Genomic DNA, 23106 nt, shown 5'->3' with positions numbered 1-23106 from the left:
AAGCTTCTCTACAATCAGAGACGTCTCTGCATCCTTAAACTAAAGAGAGCACGCCTTACTCCCATTGCGACACTCGAATGACGGAGCTCTCTTAGGGTCTTCGAAACAGAGACCATCAGATTCGCTGAGAGAGAGAAGAAGTGCCTCCAGTACACGCGGCCAGTGCTATTCCGTCATGTGGCTCGAGATCCGGAAGGGGGGGGGAACACGCTCCAGGTCAGGCGAAGGCGCTGTACACCGAAATATTTCCGAACTCTAGAAAATGCAGAGATAAAAATTTGTGAAAGTAGAGAGACACGCATGAAACAAGAGTTGAAGAGAAAGATTATAAAAGAGATGAATCTGGGAAAAAATAGAGAGCTTGAAAGATGATTCTCTGAAAAAATCAAAGAAAGTGAGAAAAATAATAATTGTAAAAGAAAAAATCTGGGGGAAGATGACTCTTGAAAACGAAAAGCAAAACAATGTAAACACGTGTTGGTTTAAGACATATCTTCTGAGAAAAGAAATATAATATTATTTATATCATATAGCTGGAATAGGCCGCATGTGTAGAGATAAGGGTATGACAGGTATATTTTAAAAAGAAACAGTACACATACCACATAGCTAAATATACTTTATTATGTGTATATGGAATGAATTACTCAATTTTTAAAGCGACTTAGAAGATAAAATGAGTCATTGTTCAACTGGTTCGGTCCGGTTAAATAAAAACTAATTTTATTATTATTTGAAAATAATTAAAAATCTTGCCTTTTTTCTTTTCTCACTCTGAGTGTTCACACTGTAAGTTGATCTTCATCTTGAAACTTTGAATCGCGTAATGATGATCAAGCAAGTTAAGTAGCCTAGCTTACTACTACTACTACTCCACCGGAGAGATCTGGCCCTCCGTCTCATTAACGATGATCACCGACGCCGTGAATCCTCTCTCCGCATCCGACCACAAAAGGTATCGCCTTTTGTATCTTCTCCTTCATTGATGATATATCATCTAATGATTAGTTATCTCTGTGGTGCCAAGCCATCAACTTTTTAATGTCTCAATGGATTGTTGTAATAAAAGCTGCTAACGGAGATTCTTGTCTGAATTTTCTGTGAGAACATGTCAAAATCTACCAGGTTCTTTGAATAAGGACAATGCTTGCTCCTTGTATTTTTTGGTTTGGGGGGGGTAGATTGAGCAGTTAGAGCAAGGGGTGAGAGAGCTTCGAAAGCTTGTTTCTGATAAGAAGGATCAAGAAGCTGCTATGATACAGGTTTGCATTTCAGATTAATATGTGCTCTCTTCTAGCTAGCTAGCAAATTCAATGTATGCTGCTGACCACTTGAGAGAATAATAATGAAGGTGTTGATGGGGATCGAGCAAGAACATAAGGTAACGGAAGATGCACGGAGAGCTGCTGAGCAGGATGCAGCAGCCCAGAGACATGCTGCCCAAGTGCTTCAGGTAAAATGGCTTTGACTAGTATTCCATTTTTGCTCGAGTCTGATAACCCAACAACAATGGTGTTAGGACAAATATGAGGAAGCTGTTGCTGGGCTTGCTTAGATGGAGGAGAGGGCAGTAATGGCAGAGTCAATGTTGGAGGCGACTTTGCAGTATCATAAAGCACAACCGTGGTGAAGATATGAAATAAACATACAGATCGTCATTATCGATCCATCATCAACTAAACATAAGCTCTTTATGCTTCTCTTACTGCTTTTATTTATGGGAATAATGTTTGGGGTTTCCTAGCTCTTGCCCTTACAAAAGAACATAATAAAAACATATTATTTAGATAGAGGAATTTTCTGGTATTTAGATGGTTTATAATATTGCTGAATGAAATATTATCATCACATCACCGAGCGTCAATGATTGACATGGTGACTTTGTTCACCGTAAAAGATTCATCTTCACTCCGAGTATCAAGAGAACTTCCGCTGGCTACACAGTAACCTGGCCGTTTAGGTTGAGGGATAAATACTGCTTCACTTCCGAGCATCAAAACTACTGACGACATCATTGGTCTATCCTCTACACGTTCTTGAACACACAAGAGGCCAATTTGTAAGCATCTTAAGATTTCACGTGGCCTGCACGTTGGTGATGAAGAATCTACGATGACCGCCGTGTCTACTATCTCCAGACCTTGACCTTCATTCCAATTCCTCCACACCTGGTTCGGAAAGTTATTTTTATTGAAACACAAACCGGATAAAAAAAGTGCATGTTGATTTTGATTATCTTACATGTCCGAGAAGATTAAGATTACGCAGAAGCCTTTATTCCTCTTTCCACTTATAATTTCAAGAAGCAAGACCCCAAAACTGAACACATCTGATTTCATCGAGAATGTCCCATTCATCGCATATTCTGGAGACATGTACCCACTGCATAACAATATATTAATTAGAAAAAAGCTATCAGGTAGCTCTTTGTCTCAAAATGTGATTATGATGCTTTAAATATGCTTACTAAGTTCCGACCACCTTCCTCGTGTTAGCTTCCGTCTCATCCCGTCCAAACATCCTAGCCAATCCGAAGTCTGAAATTTTTGGAGCCATATCTTTATCAAGCAAGACATTGCTTGCTTTCAAATCCCTATGGATGATTCTAAACCGTGAGTCTTGGTGAAGATACAGAAGCCCTCGGGCAATACCATTGATGATATCAAATCTCATTTGCCAATTTAACATAGAGCTTCTGGTTTTATCTGCACATAATTCACAATGGAATCATTTCAGTTGTTGATATAAAGCCTGTTATGAAAAGTTGAAGCACTAACCAAATATATGAGAATCGAGGCTTAGATTCTCCAAGTACTCGTATATTAATATTTTTTCGTTGGCTTGAACGCAACAGCCAAGAAGTCTCACTAGGTTTACATGCTGAAGCCTTGCTATTAGCCTAACTTCGTTCAGGAACTCATCGGTACCTTGAGCTGACATTGCCGATAGTCTCTTCACCGCAATTTCTTGCCCGTCACTTAACCTTCCCTGCAGGTGACACATATTTAAATGATCAGTTATACCAAAACCAACAGAGCAAAGAAAGAAACTGGTTTTAGACACATATTTAAATGATCAGTTACTTTTTATTTTATTTTATAATGTGTTAACTTTCTTTTAAATTTATCCATAAAACTAATCCAAATTAAACTATTTTTTTAAACAAAATTAACATTTTATTTGTATACACTTGTTTATATTTAAATTAACCTTTAACTCTTATTGACTTCTTACTTGATAATCAGTTTTTTTGTTCTCGTTTATATTTATTTTTTTAAAATTAATTATACATATTTTATATAAAGTACTGACATTTTGTAGGTCCTAGTTTTATATACATTTATATAATTGTAGTATTTCGTAAACAGTTTACTATAAACCGGTTTCTTTCTTTTTCTTTTTTTTTTTTGAAAAAAAATGTGTTTACTTATATTGTATATCCATTATTTATACCTTGTAAACAGCACCAAAACCACCTTTTCCAACCTGGTTGGAATGAGAGAACCGTTCGGTGGCTGCGACAACAGCTTCAAAGTCCATCAATGGAAGATCCAAATCTTCTATTTCGTCCTCGCGAGACGAATTTATGTTTCTTAACACCATCTCGTTCAATTGAACTTGGTTTCCCTCTATTATCATAAAAGGATCAGAAAACAGAAAACGAGTAGGTAATAAATTCATTTATTTACCAATAGGTGTTGCATCTGCTTTTGCTTGCTTCTGTCTCCTCTTCCAAAAGCAGAAGAGTATAACACTCAGAAGAAGCAAAACGCTGACACCACCGATACTCCAACCTATAGTTTTTCCAGTTCGGTCTCTCTTCTCACCCGAGGAAAAATCTGCAAGGGTTCGTGTCAACTCGAAGTTTTTGGCATGAACTTGTATTCTGTTAAGAGATTAGCTAGATACCTGGATCATCAGCAGATACTTTAACAAAGAGAGCATAACCGCCTTCGAAGTAAGTCCGGATATCAACGAGGTCTCCGGTCCAGGTCACACAACCTAGACCGTTTTTTCCAAACGCAAACGACGTACAGTTACAATCGCTAAGACACCTCTCTTTGCATATCTTCTCATCGATGATTCCCTGATCCACAGTCGCCGTCTTAGTATCCGGCAACTTGGTGTTGTTAAGCAGCACAAAATCATGATACTCTTCACAGTTAAGCTGCGTCTTCCTGACACACCCAGATCTTGAACGGCCTAACACCTCATCCCGCTCTGCCCATTCAGTGGCATTTTGTGGTACGAAGCCTCTGATACAGTTACAGCGAGGTGACGTGTTTATGTCACAGTAAGTATTCGGACCATAACAGACATGGTAAACATCGCAGATATCCGTGAATAAATTATCCTCGGACCGCTTCCATTCCAATGATGTCGAGGTCCACGTGACTCGCACGAGCATCCAGTCTCTCGCTGTCAATATCGAGTAGATGCTATGGTTGGTCATACGGAAGCTGTAAGCGGCCTCACCACTGTTAACCGTAAAATTGGAAATAATGTTATCTGATCTTTGCATCTCCGGTATGCCGCTAAACTCGATTCCATCCCAGGGACCGCTCCTTGCCGCTACCCTTCCATCCGAACGAAGAATAAATTCAGGCAATCCCCATTGAGTTTCGAGGTTGAACGTGAAGTTCCCGCTCGCCGGATCGTCTGCCGCTCTCCATGATGTGAGGATCCAGTTGCGCTCCTTTTTGTGGTCGATACCTAGTTTCATCTCCGGAAGTAAAGTATCTGTCGGAAAATCGAAACTCTGCCACAAGAATGAACTAGGGTCGTCGTTGTTGTCGGAGTGTCTCAGGACGAAGTTTCCATTGGAGAGAAGCTCGGCTATCACCGGCGCTGTGACATCTCCGCTAGGACTACTCGTCCACCAAACAGTGTTATTAGACTGATCTAGCAGGTGAAGATTGTTACCAGAGATTTTGAGGGTACCAATAGATGTAAAGAGTGGGTTGTTTCTGTTAGCGACCCATGCGTACGTCTTCTCTGAGACTTTCTTATACCGTATTCCGAGATACCAACGCGGAAGTGCCGAGGGTTTGAAGAAACCAAGCTCGAAGGCTCCGCCGGGAGATACAAGTGTTCTGTTGCTTGAGATTGTCAGAGACTCTGAAGACGACAATCTATTGGCGGCACTGATCGAGAGTGCCGGACGAAACAGAATCAGGACAAAGAATACGAGCAAGGACGAGACGCTGTAAGCATTGTTGTAAATGTTTTGTACACCTTTCATCTTTCTTTCTTTCTTTCTTTCTTTCCTTCTTTTTATATTTATAAACTTAAGATCTTAAGTTACTTCCTTTCGCAAGAAATTTCGAAATTAAACTATTCTCATGAACCTAGCACATGCAAGCTACATATCACTATTTGTTAAGCGACTTTCATCCCATCAAATAATTCATTTCCACAAACTTGTATCATTCGTCAACTACTTTTATATCTACACGTTATTAGTTCCCAACGTAGCATGAGAAAAAAAAAACATAGCATGCGGTGTTCTTGAAAAGATATCTACACGTTATGGTGGTGTTGTCTCATTCGATACATTCAAATTATAACGACAAGTTTCGGAAATTTTCTTCTAACGATTTAAGGGAAGATTAAATATGATCATTGGACTAGAGGAAACGAACCAACTCCGGTGTAAGGCTAATAGAGTTGAGGAAGCGATTCAGGACATGGATTTAGTCCTTGTGTTAATTAATTATTAGCTACACGACTGATTTATTTATAAGGTGGTGTTAACTGTTAATATTGGCCAGCAGTGTATCTTCATTAAGATGCTTAGTGAGATGGGGGTCTCCTCCTTAATTATGTGTTACTTACACCAACTATAATGTCTTCTTGTCTGTCGTCCTAACCTGTATTTTTTTGTTCATGGCGTTAATCAACTTGTATAGATCATTAAGGTACCATACAATTAGTATCTGTTGTGTAATGATTATACTTGACTTTGTTCGTGTATTGAGTAGGTTTTGGGAACACCACCAACAAAGGGAAGAAATATATCAAATGCATTCAACAAGTTGGAAAATCGATGGTCTTGTCCTGTTTATTGGAATTCCGCTATGCTTTTGATATACACCATCCCGAGCCACAGTAGAATGTGTTTCTAACCTTTAATAAATTCATCTTTTCACAGGTTTATTTTTACCAATTTGTAAGTATTTCTCAAATATGGGTTTGCTTTTTTCTATAGTTGGATTTGTCTTTGTCTATGCATAGATTTGTCTTTACCGTGCTGCCGCTAAAGGTGGGTATGTAGTCATCAATGGATTAATTTTCGATAATTAATATAAGCAAATTGTTGACAGAAAAATAAACAAAATGCAAGACAAAGTGTGAAATTATAAGAGTAGTTGCCATTCATTCAGCATTACGTGTTACGAGTTTTGCTTTTTGCCACCCTACTTGTTAAGAATCGAAACAAACTGATAAGACGAAAAAATATGTTCCCAGATATATTCTTTGACTCCTTTTTGTTTTTCATTAGTCTTACTCTAAATACAGGACACTGCGTAGAAAAAAAAAGAAAAATCGAAAGAAAATAGACATTCTCAACTTTTGTTTGTCCATTTAGGATTTTTGATATTTTTGGTCATTTTGTACATGTTTTACTCTTTTGTAAAAAAAAAAAATAGTAAACTAAAATTAAAAAAAAAAAATGAAAACTATTGAAACAAAAAACTGCGTCATTGAAAGTTAAACTGACATATTGTAAAAGTCAAATTAAGGGAAAAAGAAATATTCGATAATTCATTTCCCACATTGATCAAAGTGTAGACAAGTACAACTAACGCCGATATTAATTTTCATCCCGGCTACTGTACTATAGTTTTCAAAATTGTGGGATGATGTTATTATCGTGGGAGATTCACCAGATTTATGAGAAGGAATCCTGTAGTTTTTGTGACAACCTGTATAAACTTTCCCAAACTAATATAGTATTTGAATTAGCGGTTGAAATAAACAATAAATCTGAAATATAAGAATTTGACCAATTATTTGTGTTTGAATTTTATTTCTTATTAAAAATAATAATATATAAGCTATAATTTATATATTAGAGGTACATTATCTTATTTTCAATCAAACATCATTTACTACCAAAAAATGTAAAGTAAGTATATATATGATTAACAAATACAACCTCATTTAGATTTGGAACAATCAAACTATTAAGTATGTGAAGCTATAAACACCTTATTTCATGAGAGTTTTGGTACCTTAAGAACTCGTATTCAATAACTTATAAGGTGATTCCAACTTCTACACCTAATTGTCTGTTGTCTATGCCTTTTTGGTTAACACTTATTACCCTACTTCGGTTTACTATGTTTATTGGGAAAAACCTACTCTGGTTTGCAATGTGAATGCTTGTCCAAAATAATTGACAGGTGCTAGTTGCATTCATCAATAATTCATATGACTAACGTCAACCGAATCCATTCATCAATCACTATTCATATGGTGTCTTTTACACCTAGATATTGTATAAACAGATTGTGACTTAAACAGTCTGTTTACATAACTAATTACTACTCTTACCAAATGTCGACAAAACAAATTTACGACTAAATTTATAAAATAAAGGTCCTGATGATAGGCTAATCGCTTTTTAGTGTTAATTTATCCGAGAAGCTCATAACTGTTATTAATACATTGTAGATTCTCTTAGACATTTAAATTTGTTAATATGTTAAAAATTACCTTATATATCTGTATTTTTCAGTCAACCCTTCGAACTGTAGTCCACATCATATGATTCCATAAATGTAAAAGTTTTACCTTTCTTTTCTTTTTGCCATTTCCATAATATAAAATCTATATAAATATTTGTAAAAAGATAAAGCATAGCTTCTACGTCCAACCTTCCCCTCTAACTCTATTTACTCTACAAGTCAACGTCAACAACAACGTTCTTTGCCCCCTCTCTCTCTCTCTCTCTCTCTCTCTCTCTCTCTCTCTCTCTCTCTCTCTCTCTCTCTCTCTCTCTCTCTCTCTCTCTCCTTCTTTCACGCACACTTCGTGGCTAATATATTCCAACCAGAAGCAACCCACTCGAACACACACTTATCTCCTAAAACACACAACAAAATGGTGGCTGCAACTCCCGGCGGCTCAATGAAGAGCTTAACCATCCAAATCCTAACCGGAAGATGGTTTATGTTCTTTGGGAGCCTCTGGATCATGTCGGCGGCTGGAGCCACTTACATGTTCAGTCTCTATTCAGGCGATATCAAGAAAACCTTAGGCTACGACCAAACCACACTTAACCTCCTCAGTTTCTTCAAAGATCTAGGAGCCAACGTTGGAGTCCTAGCAGGTCTAATCAACGAGGTGACTCCTCCTTGGTTCATCCTCATAATAGGAGCTGTACTTAACTTCTTTGGCTACTTCATGATTTGGCTAGCCGTCACAAAACGAATCTCGAAGCCTCAAGTTTGGCATATGTGTCTCTATATCTGCGTTGGAGCCAACTCACAGTCGTTTGCTAATACTGGATCGCTTGTCACGTGCGTTAAGAACTTCCCGGAGTCACGTGGTGTTGTCTTGGGGATTCTTAAGGGGTATGTTGGTCTTAGTGGCGCCATTATTACACAGCTCTACCATGCCTTTTATGGAGAAGACACCAAATCTCTCATCTTGATGATTGGTAAGTACAACTTTTAAATAAATTTATCAAACGATGCGGTTAATGATATGAAACAGAGAAAAACAGAGTTAAATGATTATTATCAATGTTCCAAAAAATTTTAAGCTGTAATTAGATGATTTATAAAACATTAGTTCCTAGACGAGCGTTCATTTTAGAAAAATCATATTACTGATTTACTGATTATTTAAGAGTTTAAACACTATACAGATTTTTTTTTAAACACTGGTTATTATTATACGTTCTTGATTAACCCATTGGATAGAATATGATTTCAAGAAAAGGGGAAAACAGAAACTAAGAAACCTTTTTTTTTGGAGTAATGAATAAATCCTTGTATTGAAAACCAGACTAATTGTACGAGTTATTGTATTATATGCAGGTTGGTTACCTGCAGCAGTCTCGTTTGCTTTCTTGAGGACGATAAGGAATATGAAAGTGGTGAGACAGACAAATGAACTAAAGGTGTTTTATAACTTCCTCTACATATCTCTCGGGCTCGCCACATTTCTCATGGTGGCCATCATCACCGACAAACTCTCCGGCTTTACACGGAGTGAGTATGGAGGCAGCGCAGCCGTGGTGATCATCTTGCTTGTTTTACCGATCATAGTTGTCGTATGGGAAGAAAAGAAGCTTTGGTCGAATAAACAAGTCGCCTTAAACGATCCAGCACCGATCAATATCGTCACGGAGAAACCAAACCTAGACTCATCCGAAGTCAAAGATGATAATGAAAGGTCAACGGAGGCGGAGAGTGTTAAAACGGCGTCGTGTTGGACGACTATGTTTAGCCCACCGGAGAGAGGAGATGACTATACTATCTTGCAAGCGTTGTTTAGTGTGGACATGTTGATTTTGTTCTTAGCGACCATTTGTGGCGTGGGAGGGACTTTGACGGCTATAGACAACTTGGGTCAAATTGGGGGCTCATTGGGTTATCCAAAGAGAAGTGTAAGCACCTTTGTGTCACTCGTTAGCATATGGAACTACTTCGGTCGTGTAGTATCAGGTGTGGTCTCTGAGATCTTCTTGATCAAATATAGATTCCCAAGGCCTTTGATGCTCACACTGATCCTCCTCTTGTCCTGCGCCGGTCACCTTCTTATTGCTTTTAACGTCCCTGGTGGACTCTACGTCGCATCGGTCATCATAGGGTTTTGCTTTGGTGCGCAATGGCCGCTACTATTTGCTATCATCTCCGAGATTTTCGGGCTTAAGTACTACTCTACATTGTATAACTTCGGTTCGGTCGCAAGCCCGATCGGGTCTTACTTGCTAAACGTACGGGTGGCGGGTTATTTGTACGATGTGGAGGCCGAGAAGCAGAACAATGCATTAAAGATACCTAGAATTGATGGGAGAGATTTGACTTGCACGGGCACAGCTTGTTTTAAATTGTCTTTTATTATAATTACTGCGGTAACTTTGTTTGGTGTATTGGTCTCGATGATTTTGGTGATCCGGACCAGGAAGTTCTACAAGAGTGATATCTACAAGAAGTTTAGAGAAAAAGCGTTGGCCACCGAGATGGAAATGACGGCGGCGCCGCCAGCAAGATCGACGGTGGAGGAAGCAAAAAAAGGATAATGTTAATGGCAAAGTCTTAGGCAAAGAAAAAAAAAAGTCTTAGGCAAAGGAGGGGAAAGTTTTTAAGTAGATGATTGTTAAAGATATGCTCGATAAGAAAATATGGTTAAGTGGGTTTCTAAAACATATTATATGTTCACTATGTAAGGCTTTTGGAAAGCAATACTTTATTTATCGTTTTGTGTGTTTTAGGAGATTTGGATAGTAGTGAAAGGATAAAATTTGGAGATAGGTAATGGTCATGGGTCAACTAATGAGTTAGACTTATGAGTTTGTGAGCCACAAGTGACATATTTGAATAAATCGTTAAACGATAAAGAACTAAATTATTGCAAGTGGTTGTTGGCTCACCTGTGTTTATACGACTTGGACTTTATTGTCGGTCTACACTTGCGTGATGTAATCTAGAACGAGTGCGTCACAATGATTTGTGAAGAGTTAAAAAGTAAACGAGACCAATTTTTTTTTTAAAACGTGCAACATTTCTAGAATTTTATATATTCAAATGTTAGAACTCTCAAAACGTTAAGTTAGTGGGTACTGGAACTTTTCCAATACTATACATACATCGAGGTATTTTACGGGAACTTAAATACCTAAATTCCAAAATAAGAGGTAGGCGAAGTAGTACCTTCTTAAAGACATTTTTCTTGCTTACAAATACCCAACACTGTTTTGTTAATAATTAGTTTTAACATCCTATGTGGAAAATCATTTATAAAAGATGCTACTTTTCCAAGTGTCCCTGAAATATTGACATTTACAATTACAATTTGTCGACAAGAAAGAAAAACTATATGAAATGTAAGCTACAATACATAACTCTCTCTCCTCTCTTTTAGAGAGAGGATTTCCTCTCTATTTTCCTTGTTCCTAAACTTAATTTTTCACAAGGAGTAGAGTCAAGAGAGTTTACCGGATCGGTTTTTGTCTCCGGCGACGCACCTTTTCTTTTGGTGGTCGGCCGGCTCTATCTCCGGCGTCGCATCGTAACTCTCGATGGTCGTCCAGTTTTTGGCTCCGGCGTCTTTGCCTTCTTCTCTGGCGATGGCGGCTAGCTTTTGACTCCGCGTCACACCTCCGTCTGGTGTTGTCGGCGGCTCTCCTCCGGATTTTTTTCCGGTTTGATGTATCTCCGCTTCTAGTAATTCCCTGTCTCAACCAACTCTCTTTCTTCACCTTTCGACTGTTCTTTCCTTCTCCGTGTTGGGTTGATTCATCTTCAAGCTTATTTGTATCATTAAAGATGATGGGTTTTATTTAAGGAAAGTCGAAAGGTTTTAGATCGATTGAAGATGATTGTATTCTCTTGATGAAGCGTAGATCTGGTGAGCGTTTTGGGTTTCAACGAAGATCGCTCGGATGAAGCCTTTTCTTCGTTGGTTCATCTTTGCTGACGGCGAGATTCCGGCGCTCTGCCTCAGGATTTTCAGTGGTGAAAAGTTAAACTTCATTCTGACGCGTGGGCATGGTCGCTCGGCAGCTTTACACGTGGACGGTGATATGTCCTTCCTCCTCGACGGTTTCTGCTTGTGGGCTTGGACCTCAAGCATAATGTAATCTGGCCCCGTTTGTTGGGCTTTTGTTAGTCTCTTGTGTAAAATGGTGGGCTTGGTTTCTGTTGGGCTTTGTCCTATTTAATAAAATTCAGTGAAAAAAAAAAAAACTACAAAACTGGAAGCACTCATTGCAATGCGAGAATTGGGGCGTTCCAAGAAACTCCAGCTGGAATAACAGGGGGAGAAAGCAACGATGCATATCGTATCCAAATTAAAAAAAAAACTACTACAAGAAATCTAACTTCTATAGAATAGCCATGGCTAAAATAAGAGATGCCAGCTATGCATTGGTCTCTGAATCTCTGATTGTTATTAAAGTTTGAGTTTGACTATTTAAACTATTACGGCGTTTACATAATTCATATTCTTACATTTCTATTAAAAATTCGTTAACTCTACAACATTCATCTTATCGTATATTAAAATTTGAATGTACGGCTAGACCATTCAATAATATGAATCCGCACTTTTGTGCGGAATAAAATTTATCTTTAAATTATTATCTTGTATACATTTATTAATTTATATTAGCATAATATAATATATATTTTCTCTAACTGCGTAATTATAAAACAAATTTTCTAAAGTATAGCATATTTATATTTCAAATTTCTTAGGTATTACAAAAAGAATATTTTCGGTGTTAAATTATATAACAAAGTAGCGTACGTGTTACATATTTATATTTATATAATTGGAATTAGTATTGGACATGCAAATTATAAATCAAATAATTATATTTTTAAAAGTATAACCATATATATAGATAATATATGAACTATAAATATATGGGTTACAGGTTTGTTTTAAATTAGACCCTATATGTGAAATTAGACAAGTTGTTAGCATGCTTACTCTAAACGTTAGAGTGATGTACGTAAGCACAAAACTTGTTACCTAATCTATATAGAACCACATCAATAGATCATAGAGAACAAATTAGCTGATAAGTTTATAATGAGAAAACAATTGAAAAGTTTAACGAACGATGTATACTGAAAATAATTTAGTAGGAGATGAAAATCCCTTACTTATTAAAATAGAAACATTATAGAAGACTAAACTTAAGCTCATGTGGTATTAACAAAAATATTATATTTTAGGTGCCAACACCATATTCATTTTCACCCTTTCTAATTAAATATTTTTTTTTACTAGACTTATTACATTATTAACCATTATTCATAAATTGTAGCTTAGCATAATGTTTTATTTACATTTACATAACATGTTTGTTGGCGTGTATGCAATGTGATCTATAACTTAGTTTTATATTCGGGTTGTTTGATTGGTTCAACCAAAACCAATGCATCATGGTTTAGTTGCATGACAAACCACAACTTTGTCCAATAGCTATGACTTTATTTATATTTTTTAAATGATATTCTATAAACACAAAATTTATTTGACAGCTTTAATAAAAAAAACATATCTGCTGAAAAATAATTTACAAAATTTAGCCAATAGAACAAAAATGGTTTTCTTCAGATACGAAAAAAATATGTTTTCTGTGATATTAGGATCATAAACTCTATTTTTTTACTTTAATATTGAAAAACCATATATGTTAAGAAGAATTTATTTAAATTTATTATATAATGTTTAGAAACGAACATTGTGTTTTCTATGATATTTAAATCACACATATGGGTTTTTACTTTAATATTGAAATAACCATATCTGTTAAGAAGATTTTATTCAGATTAATATGTTTTGCTCAGATGATTTTATTTAAACCATATCTTTAGAAACGAAAAATGTGTGTTTTATTTTATTTGAATCACAAATACTATTTTTTACTTTACTATTGAAAAAAAAAACATATACGTTAAGAAGATTTTATTCAAATTAATATGTTTTGCTCAGAAAATTTTATTTAAACTTAGGGGGGGAGGTATTGGGAGATGAATTTTTGTAAAGTTTGTGAATTTTGAGAGTTGATAGATTTTAAAAAGTTATGTGGATTGTAAAAATTTATATACATTGAATTATGAAATTTGATCATAACTTTTTAGATTGATATAATGTTTAGAAATGAAAATGTGTTTTCTATTATATTTGAATCACACACATAGTTTTTACTTTAATATTGAAATAACCATATATGTTAAGAAGATTTTATTCAAATTAATATGTTTTGCTTATATGATTTTTTTTAAACCATATATTTATAAACAAAAATGTGGTTATATTTATTTAAATCACAAATAGTATTTTTTACTTTAACATTGAAAAACCATATCTGTCAAGAAGATTTTATTCCAATTAATATGTTTTGCTCAGAAGATTTTTTAAACTTAATATATAATGTTTACACAGTTAAATATAAAATACGAAACCATATATCTTCAAAAGTTAGAAAAGGGAGGACCCCGTATTTAATGTGTATGAATCGGAGCAAAATTACATTTTCCTATAGTTTTCATGCTCCAAGATTTGTTTTATGCATGTACTTCTAAACTGTCTACCATACGTCGGGTGTTTATATTACACCAGATACAGTTTTCCTAAAATGATTCAAATATCAATGTGAATAAAATAAATCCATTTACTCTTGAAACCTATCAACAATGTCATTCAATGATCCAAACGCTCTGCAATTATAGCATTTATTCCCGTGACCTGGACTTTCTAAAAATCGATTATACATTGTCAATTAGCATTACGAGCAAATGAATGATCTTCATAATATTTAATATTAGGAATGTTTTGAGCATTTTATGACATTAATTCATATCTTAAACATACTCATTAATATAATTTGTTTTTGGTAATACAAAATTACAGTCGAATTAGGAATGTTTTGAGCTAATATGACACTAATTCCTATTTTAAACGTACTCATTAATATTATACAATTTGGTAATGAAAAATTACTGTCCAACCGAATCATACATGTTTTTTTCATCGACACTGATTGAGTTAAAATTGATTTCCGTTGACCAATATATTTCATTGTTTCTTATAATAGTCCATCGAATCCGATGTGTATTTGAATTACGAACATGATTATGACAAGTTTTGGACAATCAATATTAATATTCAAGACGAAAAATAAAGATGGCGATTGGCTATCATTATTTACCCTAGCCTCACGCCTTTTTGTATATATATACAAGGTCTTCTATCTACGTTTTCTCACCACATTCTCCTTCTCAATACATCCTTACGACAAACAATAATTCTATTGCCAATGTTTCGTTTATCTTTATTTCATAATTTATTTTATATTGCAAATTTTTCTTTCTCTTAGAGATTCATTTCCACGACCTATACTTCAAGTTAACAAAGCAAATACCCAAGTTTTTCTTTAAAAAATTGAAGCTTAATTTATATAAACATACACAATTCCGTGGAATCTTTTATCATATAAAATGTCATATTTTTTTCCTATGACTTTTACTTTTCTAATACCTATATATTTAAAGTGATAAACTATTTAAATCTCTTAACTCTGCGCAGGGCGCGGATTATCACCTAGCATATTGGTATATTGTTCAATACATTTCCAGTTTGTAGATTGTAGATTATGATTTATGAATGTTTACTAGGGAAAGTAACGGTCTACTTGGAAGAGTAAGGACTATGATATTCGTCGATTCAATGCTTTGGTAAGATTAGATATTTTCATGAGTTTGGTAAAAAATGTTTAAAAATTGGGCCGGAAACTTAATTTTTTTTTTGTCAACGGCCGGGGAACTTAACCAGATTACTATTTGTGTTAATTTAGTACTGCCTACGTTCTATCATAATTGTCGTTTTAAACTTGGACACACAGATTAAAAAATATTTAGTTTTGTATATTTACTTGATAAAAACATCATAATCAATACACTTAACCACATTTCAACCAATAGAAAAATAGATTGAAATATACATCAACAAATTTTATATTGAAATTATAAAACGATATTTATTTTGAAACAAAAAAATTTACCATACAATGACAACTAATCTGAAACTGAGCGATTATATTCTAAGGTTGCAACTGGATTGACTATTTTGGGAATGGAATGCTTTGGAAATGATCAATTCCATAAAAAAATTTACCATTTAACATGAATGAAATGGAATGTTCATTCCATGAATTCCAAAAAAATTTAACCAAAATACAAAGCAAAACATTCCAAAACAATTTTGATAAGGAATAAATGGAATGAATGCATTCCATTTTTCTACTGCATTTCATTTATCTTATTTTATTCCTCTTTATTCCATGTATTTCTTTTTTGATCTGCCAGTTATCAGCCTAACTGAATCATTTTTTGTAATATTATTTCAAGTGTGATTTATTATGATATTACATATATAAATTTTCCACATAAAAAAATTCTACCACCGACAATACTATTTGTTTTATGAAGATCCACGTCTGACGGCATTATCTAAATCGTCATATAAAAATCTACACCCAACCAAGTTTACATGCTCTTGTAAGATTTTCTTCTGTTAATATTGTTTTAACAAATCACCTTTCCTGAGATTTGAAATCCAAATTTTTTTATTTAAAAGTGAACTTTCAATCAAACTACTAGATTAAATAGCTTCCAAAGATATATTTATTAAATGTCTAATTTGAAAGTTTTTGGGTTTGACAAGAGTTTAAAACCTAACCCAACCACATATCCGGTTAGACTTAGCATTGATAAATGTCCAATATGGAATACCTAAATCAGGGAGAATATGCTTTGTTATTTGTACCTGAGGCCCAATAATGGTTTTTTTATTACAACTATGAGAAATATTACAGACGATTCTACAGCCGACAATTCTACATGCCGTATGAAGATTCACGCCTGACTGCATCACCTGAGCCACCCTATGGGATCCTTGCTTGACGGTACTCCTTGCGCCATGCTGCAGATCTCTTGTAAGCCTTTTCTCCTTTAATTCGCATAATTACGTCATCTCCGGGAATTGAAACTCAGACCTCTTGGTGTATAAGCATTAATGAACCATTGGTCAAACCATTGGACCAAGCGGGCTTCCATGCCCAATAATGGTTAACTAAACAAAAATGGATTAAGGATCTGACTGGTTTTCCCGCTACCACCCGCAAACAAAACTTTTACGGTTGGTAACGGTTATCAACATTTTACAACAATCATACAAAACAGTACAAATCGCTTTATACCGCTCCAAACCATTCAAAATAAAAAGCTGGTTCCAGCTAGTGTTTACGGTTAGAGGAGGTTACAGAAAGGTAAATTTTTTCTTATGTAATTTTTTTCTTATTTTTTTGTAAAAATTATGTAAATATAAAATAGATAGTTATAAATATTTTTTATAAATACTAATATATATATATATATATAATTTTAATACTATGATTTTATATATAATTTTTATTTTATAATAGTAATATGATTTATAAATATAATTTTTATATTTATTATAATAATATGATTTATAAATATAATTTTTATATTTATTATTTTGAGCTTTAAAATTATCACTTTGTAATTAATTTTTTGTTTATTAAGTAATTTTTATTAATTTATTTTTGCATATGTGGGTAAACTAGTCAAAAGTGACATGCATCACAACAATTTTTTCAAACATTGTACCAGTCATATGAAACACTTTTAATAACGCTTGAACTACAACCACCCGCTTACGTAAACTCCTGCATCCGTAACCACTGCGTTTGAACCAGCAACACCCTAAATATAGCAAAATAGAAACATGTTGGTCATAATCCTCTATATGTGTAATGTGTTTGTGTGTGTGAAATAGCTGACATGTTTACATAAAAAAACTTTATAAGTTGCATTAAATTTTGTTATCTAAGAGTAGCAAAAGGATAGTGTATAAAAAAAATTTATATTCATTATCACTGTTACATTCGCTTAAGAAACAATATATTGGGTTTGATTGGATACCATTAGAGTAATATGGAGTAAATAAATAGGTGAAAAATAGAGAAAAACAAAAAGGTGGAAAACAAAAAAGAGAAAGCGTAAATGAGAGGAAAGTTATTACTCTAGCAAAATGTAGAATAAAAATGAGTGTATATTTCTCACCATCTAAATAGTAACTAGAGTAAAAATGTAAAAGTGATTTTCCACCTGATTGGTAAACTTTGAGTGGACTTTGGAGTAAATTAAATTTTAGAGTAATAATTTATTCTAGAAATACTGGAAGTAATAATTTATTCTAGAAATACTTTCCAGTCACACTCATTATTTTGGCGTACAGAGGTGAAAGCCATACTTTTCTTTTACTGGATGCAAAATAATTAATATTAATAAAAGTAGTGAATAAAACTTAGAAAGGTAGAGCATCGAACCCATGTCCTTTGGAAGAGAAGTTGTAGGTGCAACATAGCTAATAAGCCAATTCAAGCTCATATGTCCAATCTTAAAGGTTAAGTTTCTGAGTATGATTCTGAAGACTATTAATATAAATTGCCATAAAATCTATAAAATAACACCATATTCAAAAATTATACTAGTTTTTATATCTCCAAGCAATTGCCTATACAAATCTTTCATGTCCTAATTTTAATTCTGGAAGTAGCGTCATATTGTTGTAGTGTTTATACATCATGACTCAAAAATATTTTTAGTATATTCAAAACTTTAGTTTTAAAATTATTTAAATAAACAATTAAATAAATAAAACACAAATAGATAAAATAATATTATATTATAGTGTATATACTAGAACTTGATCCGCACACCCGTGCGGGTACATATTTCCATTTATATAATTTTCATTTTTGTTTATATAACAGATTTATTTTTAATCTTTTGTTTATAATTTGGTGTTGTATGTTGTGTAACTTTATTAACAATGTTGAATGTTGGTAGGTATTTTTATTTGATTATATGAAAAAATAATTAAAGATTTTATTTACAATATATAACATGTATATTGCGTAAACTTTGTATATTATGTAAAGTGGTAATTGGTAAATGATTTTGAGGCAAGACGAAGGAAGAAATAACACAATATTTTTCTCTCCCAGGCACTTTTCTCAAGGCAAGTTTCTGTCCGGTTACGCTTCCTCATACCATCTCTTTACCCAGCGTGTACTTTCCTGAAATGGATTAGATCTACTGTAAAAGTCGCCCCACTTTTCAAATTATTCCCCAAACGGCTATTATCCACCAGTTTGTTGTGTGCTTTGAGGTCCTCTCACCGGGTTCCTCCCCCGACTAATGTCGGAGGGACAGCCATTGGCGCCGCTCCTCCCAGCCAGATGTTACGCCGGTGTTCCCATGTCGACCTCACCTATTCCTCCCCCAGCATTGGCAGATAAAAGACCTTCTGGAGCTTTGGACCGCTGGTCTGTTAACATCATCCAAGTTCTTGATTAAGAGCTTATCCTGAGTTTAGCTGGTGATTACCGGTGCTGATCTAAATCCTTTCAACAAACTTCTCCTTGGTTAAGGACGGAATACGTATCAATCGCTGCTCAGTGCTTCTCTTATACGACGCAAGATACCTCACTCGCTACCGAACAATCTGTTCACCCCTCAACAAATCTTCTCTCCACCCTCCCTGTTTAAACGGTGGGTTTTGAATCATACCTCTACTAGCCTATACGAGACATACTGGAATCAAAATGCACCGAAAAATCTCCTCAGCCGAGAAAGGAAAGGCTGTTGCTTTGGAACACATACCAGCACCTCGAGTGGGACGTGTTCGGGTTTCCAAACCGACCAACCAGGCCGACAGTCAACGACACACGCTCTCTCTGATCGGTAGGGTGACAAACCCATCTGTTCAAAAGGTGTGGTCACTCTTACCCTTCTTCACTGACCATTGGAAAGCTGACATCCCACCGATTGGTACTGATTTGGGTATGGGTATGTTTAAGTTCCAATTTGAACTAGAATCAGACTTGCTCACGGTACTCGATAAAGGCCCGTACCACTACGCCCGCTGGATGGTGATCTTACAGAGATGGGAACCTACTATCTCCCCCAACTTCCCGTCGATGATTCCGTTTTGGATCAAAATACAAGGGGTCCCTATTCATCTCTGGACTGAAGAAGTTGCTCGCGGTATTGGAAGCGATATAGGCACTTATGAAACAGCAGACATCACAGAGCAAGCTTTACGTATGAGAGTTCACGTTAATGGCCGGCTGCCGCTTATTAAAACTTCTGTCATCGAATACCCTAACGGTGATGAGGTTATTGCAACGCTGGTCTATGAAAAGTTAGAAAAACACTGTGTACACTGTGGAAGACTGGACCATGAGATGAGAGACTGTCTAGAAGCAAAACACCAGAAAAAAGCATTACTTGCGGAGCAAGGAGCCTTGCAACAAACCGCAGATGATACAATCAATAAGGAGGACAGAATGCAACCTACACGTAGTTATGCGGGAGGCCCCCGTAGGCACTCTCCTCGAAGAGAAGACCGGTACAGACCCTATGCCAGGAATGACCAACCCCGCAGAGCTAATTACCCCAACTCCAGAGCTGCTGACAGGCAGAACTCTCGGAACGAGAAACAAACCAGAGACGATTTACCTGCGGAAAGGCGTGATCAGTCCCATTACCGCAGAAGGGATGATCGTAGCCCCTCTCGCAGAAGCGTACCTCCTCGAAATGTGCATGAAACTTATAGTGGGGCGTCCCACACAGCTATTCCATACGGGGGGAAAAGTCGATCTGGAAATCCTGCCTGTGAAGGAATGGAGCTTCCTCCGTCTCCTCCTCGAGCTGCTCTCTCTCTTGAGCAGCATAATCCACACCGATCTTGGTCCCGTGAAAGGAGATCGAATTGTATACCTCAGCTTGACCTGGATACGGCCAGAGGAGATGTTAATGAAGTCATGCGCCAGTACTCTAGTTGTGTGGACCCTTCGGAAAGTGCAGCTCGAAAGGAAAGAATCATGATAGCGGAGGCCCAAGGAAGGCTCGAAGAATCTGCTGCTCTCATGGTTAGAGCATCTCGAGCACGCCTGGAAAATGCTACGACTCCTACAATACATAGCCCGCCCAGTAGAGAGACGCCGGAGCGCATTCCTATCTCTGATAGGTTGGGTCATATGCCTTCTATACAAACTGTTAACACATCTACGCGTGTCCCTATTATGGCCAGGCTTGGCCCCCTGCTAGATGAGGTCAATATAAGTGATACTGAGCTCACTGAAACCTTACCTCAAGTGATGAAAAGGAAACCAGGCCGACCTCCAGGGAGGAAGCAAGTTAATGCGAGTCCAGCACAAGGGACCACTTCGAAGAAAAGACAGGTGCTCCAAGCAAAACCCCCTCTCAACAGGAGGAAAGCCTCGGTGGAGCAAACAAAGGCTAGCAAAACCACCAAAGGGAAGAGGAAGAGTAAGAACCCGTCTAAAGATGGAACCCCGAGGGAGGCGGAAGGCACATCATCAGAGAACCTGCCCATCGTTAATATGATACCGCCAGCGGCTCGTCGCAGGATGGATTTTCGGGTCCATTCCAAACCCGATCCTTAGCTATAACCAGCTGGAACTGTCAGGGGTTGGGGAATCCCCGGACAGCTCGATGATTGGGAGAGATATCGAAAAAGTTTGATCCCGATATCATCTTTCTTATGGAAACTAAAAATCCCAACGACTTTGTGCTCAAGAAGTTGGATCACCTTCACTATGAGTGCAATCACCTCGTCCCGCCTTCAGGACATGGAGCGGGAGGACTGGCCTTGCTCTGGAAGCATGGACTTAATGTGCAGATCCTCGATTCTAACCCGAATGTAATTGATACTCTCACTGATTATGAAGGAAAAAAGTTTTTTGCTTCTTTTGTCTATGGGAACACTGATAGGAAACTGCGACTCAATCTATGGGACCATCTCCTCGGGTTAGCCCTAGCTCGGGATGACCCCTGGTTCCTCACGGGGGACCTAAACGATATTCTGTGTAGCGAAGAGAAAGATGGAGGTGTGATTCGACCAGAAGGCTCCTTCTCTGATCTTCGAACTTTTTTCTCGGAAGGTGATTTGTTCGATCTACAACACACGGGAGATCCTCTTTCTTGGAGAGGCAAGAGGGGAGATTTTGTTGTCCGGTGCAGACTTGACAGAGCAGCTGCCAACACTCGATGGGCAGAGTGTTTCCCCACAGCTAGATGCCAGCATTTAGACTATGAGGGCTCGGATCATAAGCCTCTAATCTCCCTATTTGATAGGGGCGATAAGAGGAGAAGGGGCATGTTCCGCTATGATAGACGGCTGTGTAAGAATGAAGAGGCAAAGAAGGTAGTTGCTGATGCCTGGCTAGGCGACCCGTTTGCTTCGGTGACTGAAAAATTGGCCAATGCGCGAAGCGTTATATCTGCCTGGAATAGGTCTCAACAAAGGAATAGCATGAAGATCATTGAGGAGAAGAGGAAAGAACTCAATGCTGCCTTATCTTGCCGGGTGGAGGATTCAGGTTTGATCCTTGAAATCACTACTCAGCTCAACTCGGCTTATGCGGCAGAGGAAGAATATTGGAAACAGCAAAGTAGGCTCCTCTGGCTGAAACTAGGTGATAGAAATACCGGGTTTTTCCACGCGGTTTCAAAGAACAGAAGAAGACGCAACGCTTTCTCAGTTATAGAGAGAGAGGATGGTGAGATGGTATATAAAGAGGAGGAGATTGCTCAAGTTATTGGTGAATATTTCGAGAAGCTCTTTACCACTTGCCCGGGGGAAAGAGCTGCAGCTGTGAATCGCGGGCTACATTGCATCATCACCGAGGAGGACAATGCGATGCTGACAGCTATCCCGTCGCCTGAAGAAATTAGAGAGGCCGCTCTCTCCATCCACGCGGACAAAGCCCCGGGGCCTGATGGTTTCTCTGCGGGATTCTTCCACACGCATTGGAATCACATCGGCCCAGATATAGTTGCAGAGGTCCAGGGTTTCTTCAATGGAGCGCCACTCCCGGATGGTGTGAATGACACTAATATCCGGCTCATCCCCAAAGTCACCAACCCACAAAAGGTATCAGACTATCGTCATATCGCGCTGTGTAATGTTTATTACAAGATCTACTCGAAGCTCCTGACGAGGCGACTGCAACCTCTCATGGACAAACTTATCTCGGAAAATCAATCCGCTTTTGTTCCGGGCCGAGCAATTGGGGACAATGTACTAATCACTCATGAAGTCCTACACTACTTAAAGACCTCAAAAGCTTAGCAACGATGTGCTATGGCGGTTAAGACAGACATGAGTAAGGCGTATGATCGCTTAGAGTGGGACTTCATCGCTCTTGTTATGGCTCGGTTGGGATTCCACCGAAGCCTCATCGGTCTGATCATTCAGTGCATCTCTTCTGTCACATACTCCTTCCTCATTAACGGCTTG

The 23106-nt window shown here is 36.9% G+C and overlaps 1 protein-coding gene, 1 non-coding gene and 1 pseudogene across 2 annotated transcripts; 2 read left to right on the top strand and 1 right to left on the bottom strand.

Moving 5' to 3' along the window:
- The first annotated feature begins 664 nt into the window (after window positions 1-664).
- LOC106447484 lies at window positions 665-1790 on the top strand. The gene is made up of 3 exons (XR_007339284.1): window positions 665-1262; window positions 1352-1453; window positions 1520-1790. It is a non-coding gene; the product is annotated as an uncharacterized LOC106447484 (transcript).
- A 51-nt stretch (window positions 1791-1841) lies between these two features.
- LOC125608345 lies at window positions 1842-7680 on the bottom strand (annotated as a pseudogene).
- A 380-nt stretch (window positions 7681-8060) lies between these two features.
- On the top strand, window positions 8061-10431 carry LOC106448920 (protein NUCLEAR FUSION DEFECTIVE 4-like). The gene is made up of 2 exons (XM_022718716.2): window positions 8061-8665; window positions 9048-10431. Exons 1-2 carry the CDS (start codon window positions 8107-8109, stop codon window positions 10253-10255), a joined length of 1767 nt encoding a protein of 588 aa, XP_022574437.2. The 5' UTR covers window positions 8061-8106; the 3' UTR covers window positions 10256-10431.
- The last annotated feature ends 12675 nt before the right edge of the window (window positions 10432-23106 follow it).

The sequence above is a fragment of the Brassica napus genome, chromosome A4 (genome assembly GCF_020379485.1).
Source record: "Brassica napus cultivar Da-Ae chromosome A4, Da-Ae, whole genome shotgun sequence".
Taxonomy (NCBI): domain Eukaryota; kingdom Viridiplantae; phylum Streptophyta; class Magnoliopsida; order Brassicales; family Brassicaceae; genus Brassica; species Brassica napus.
The sequence above is the reverse complement of the archived record's forward strand: the minus strand, read 5'-3'. Positions and strand labels throughout refer to the sequence as shown.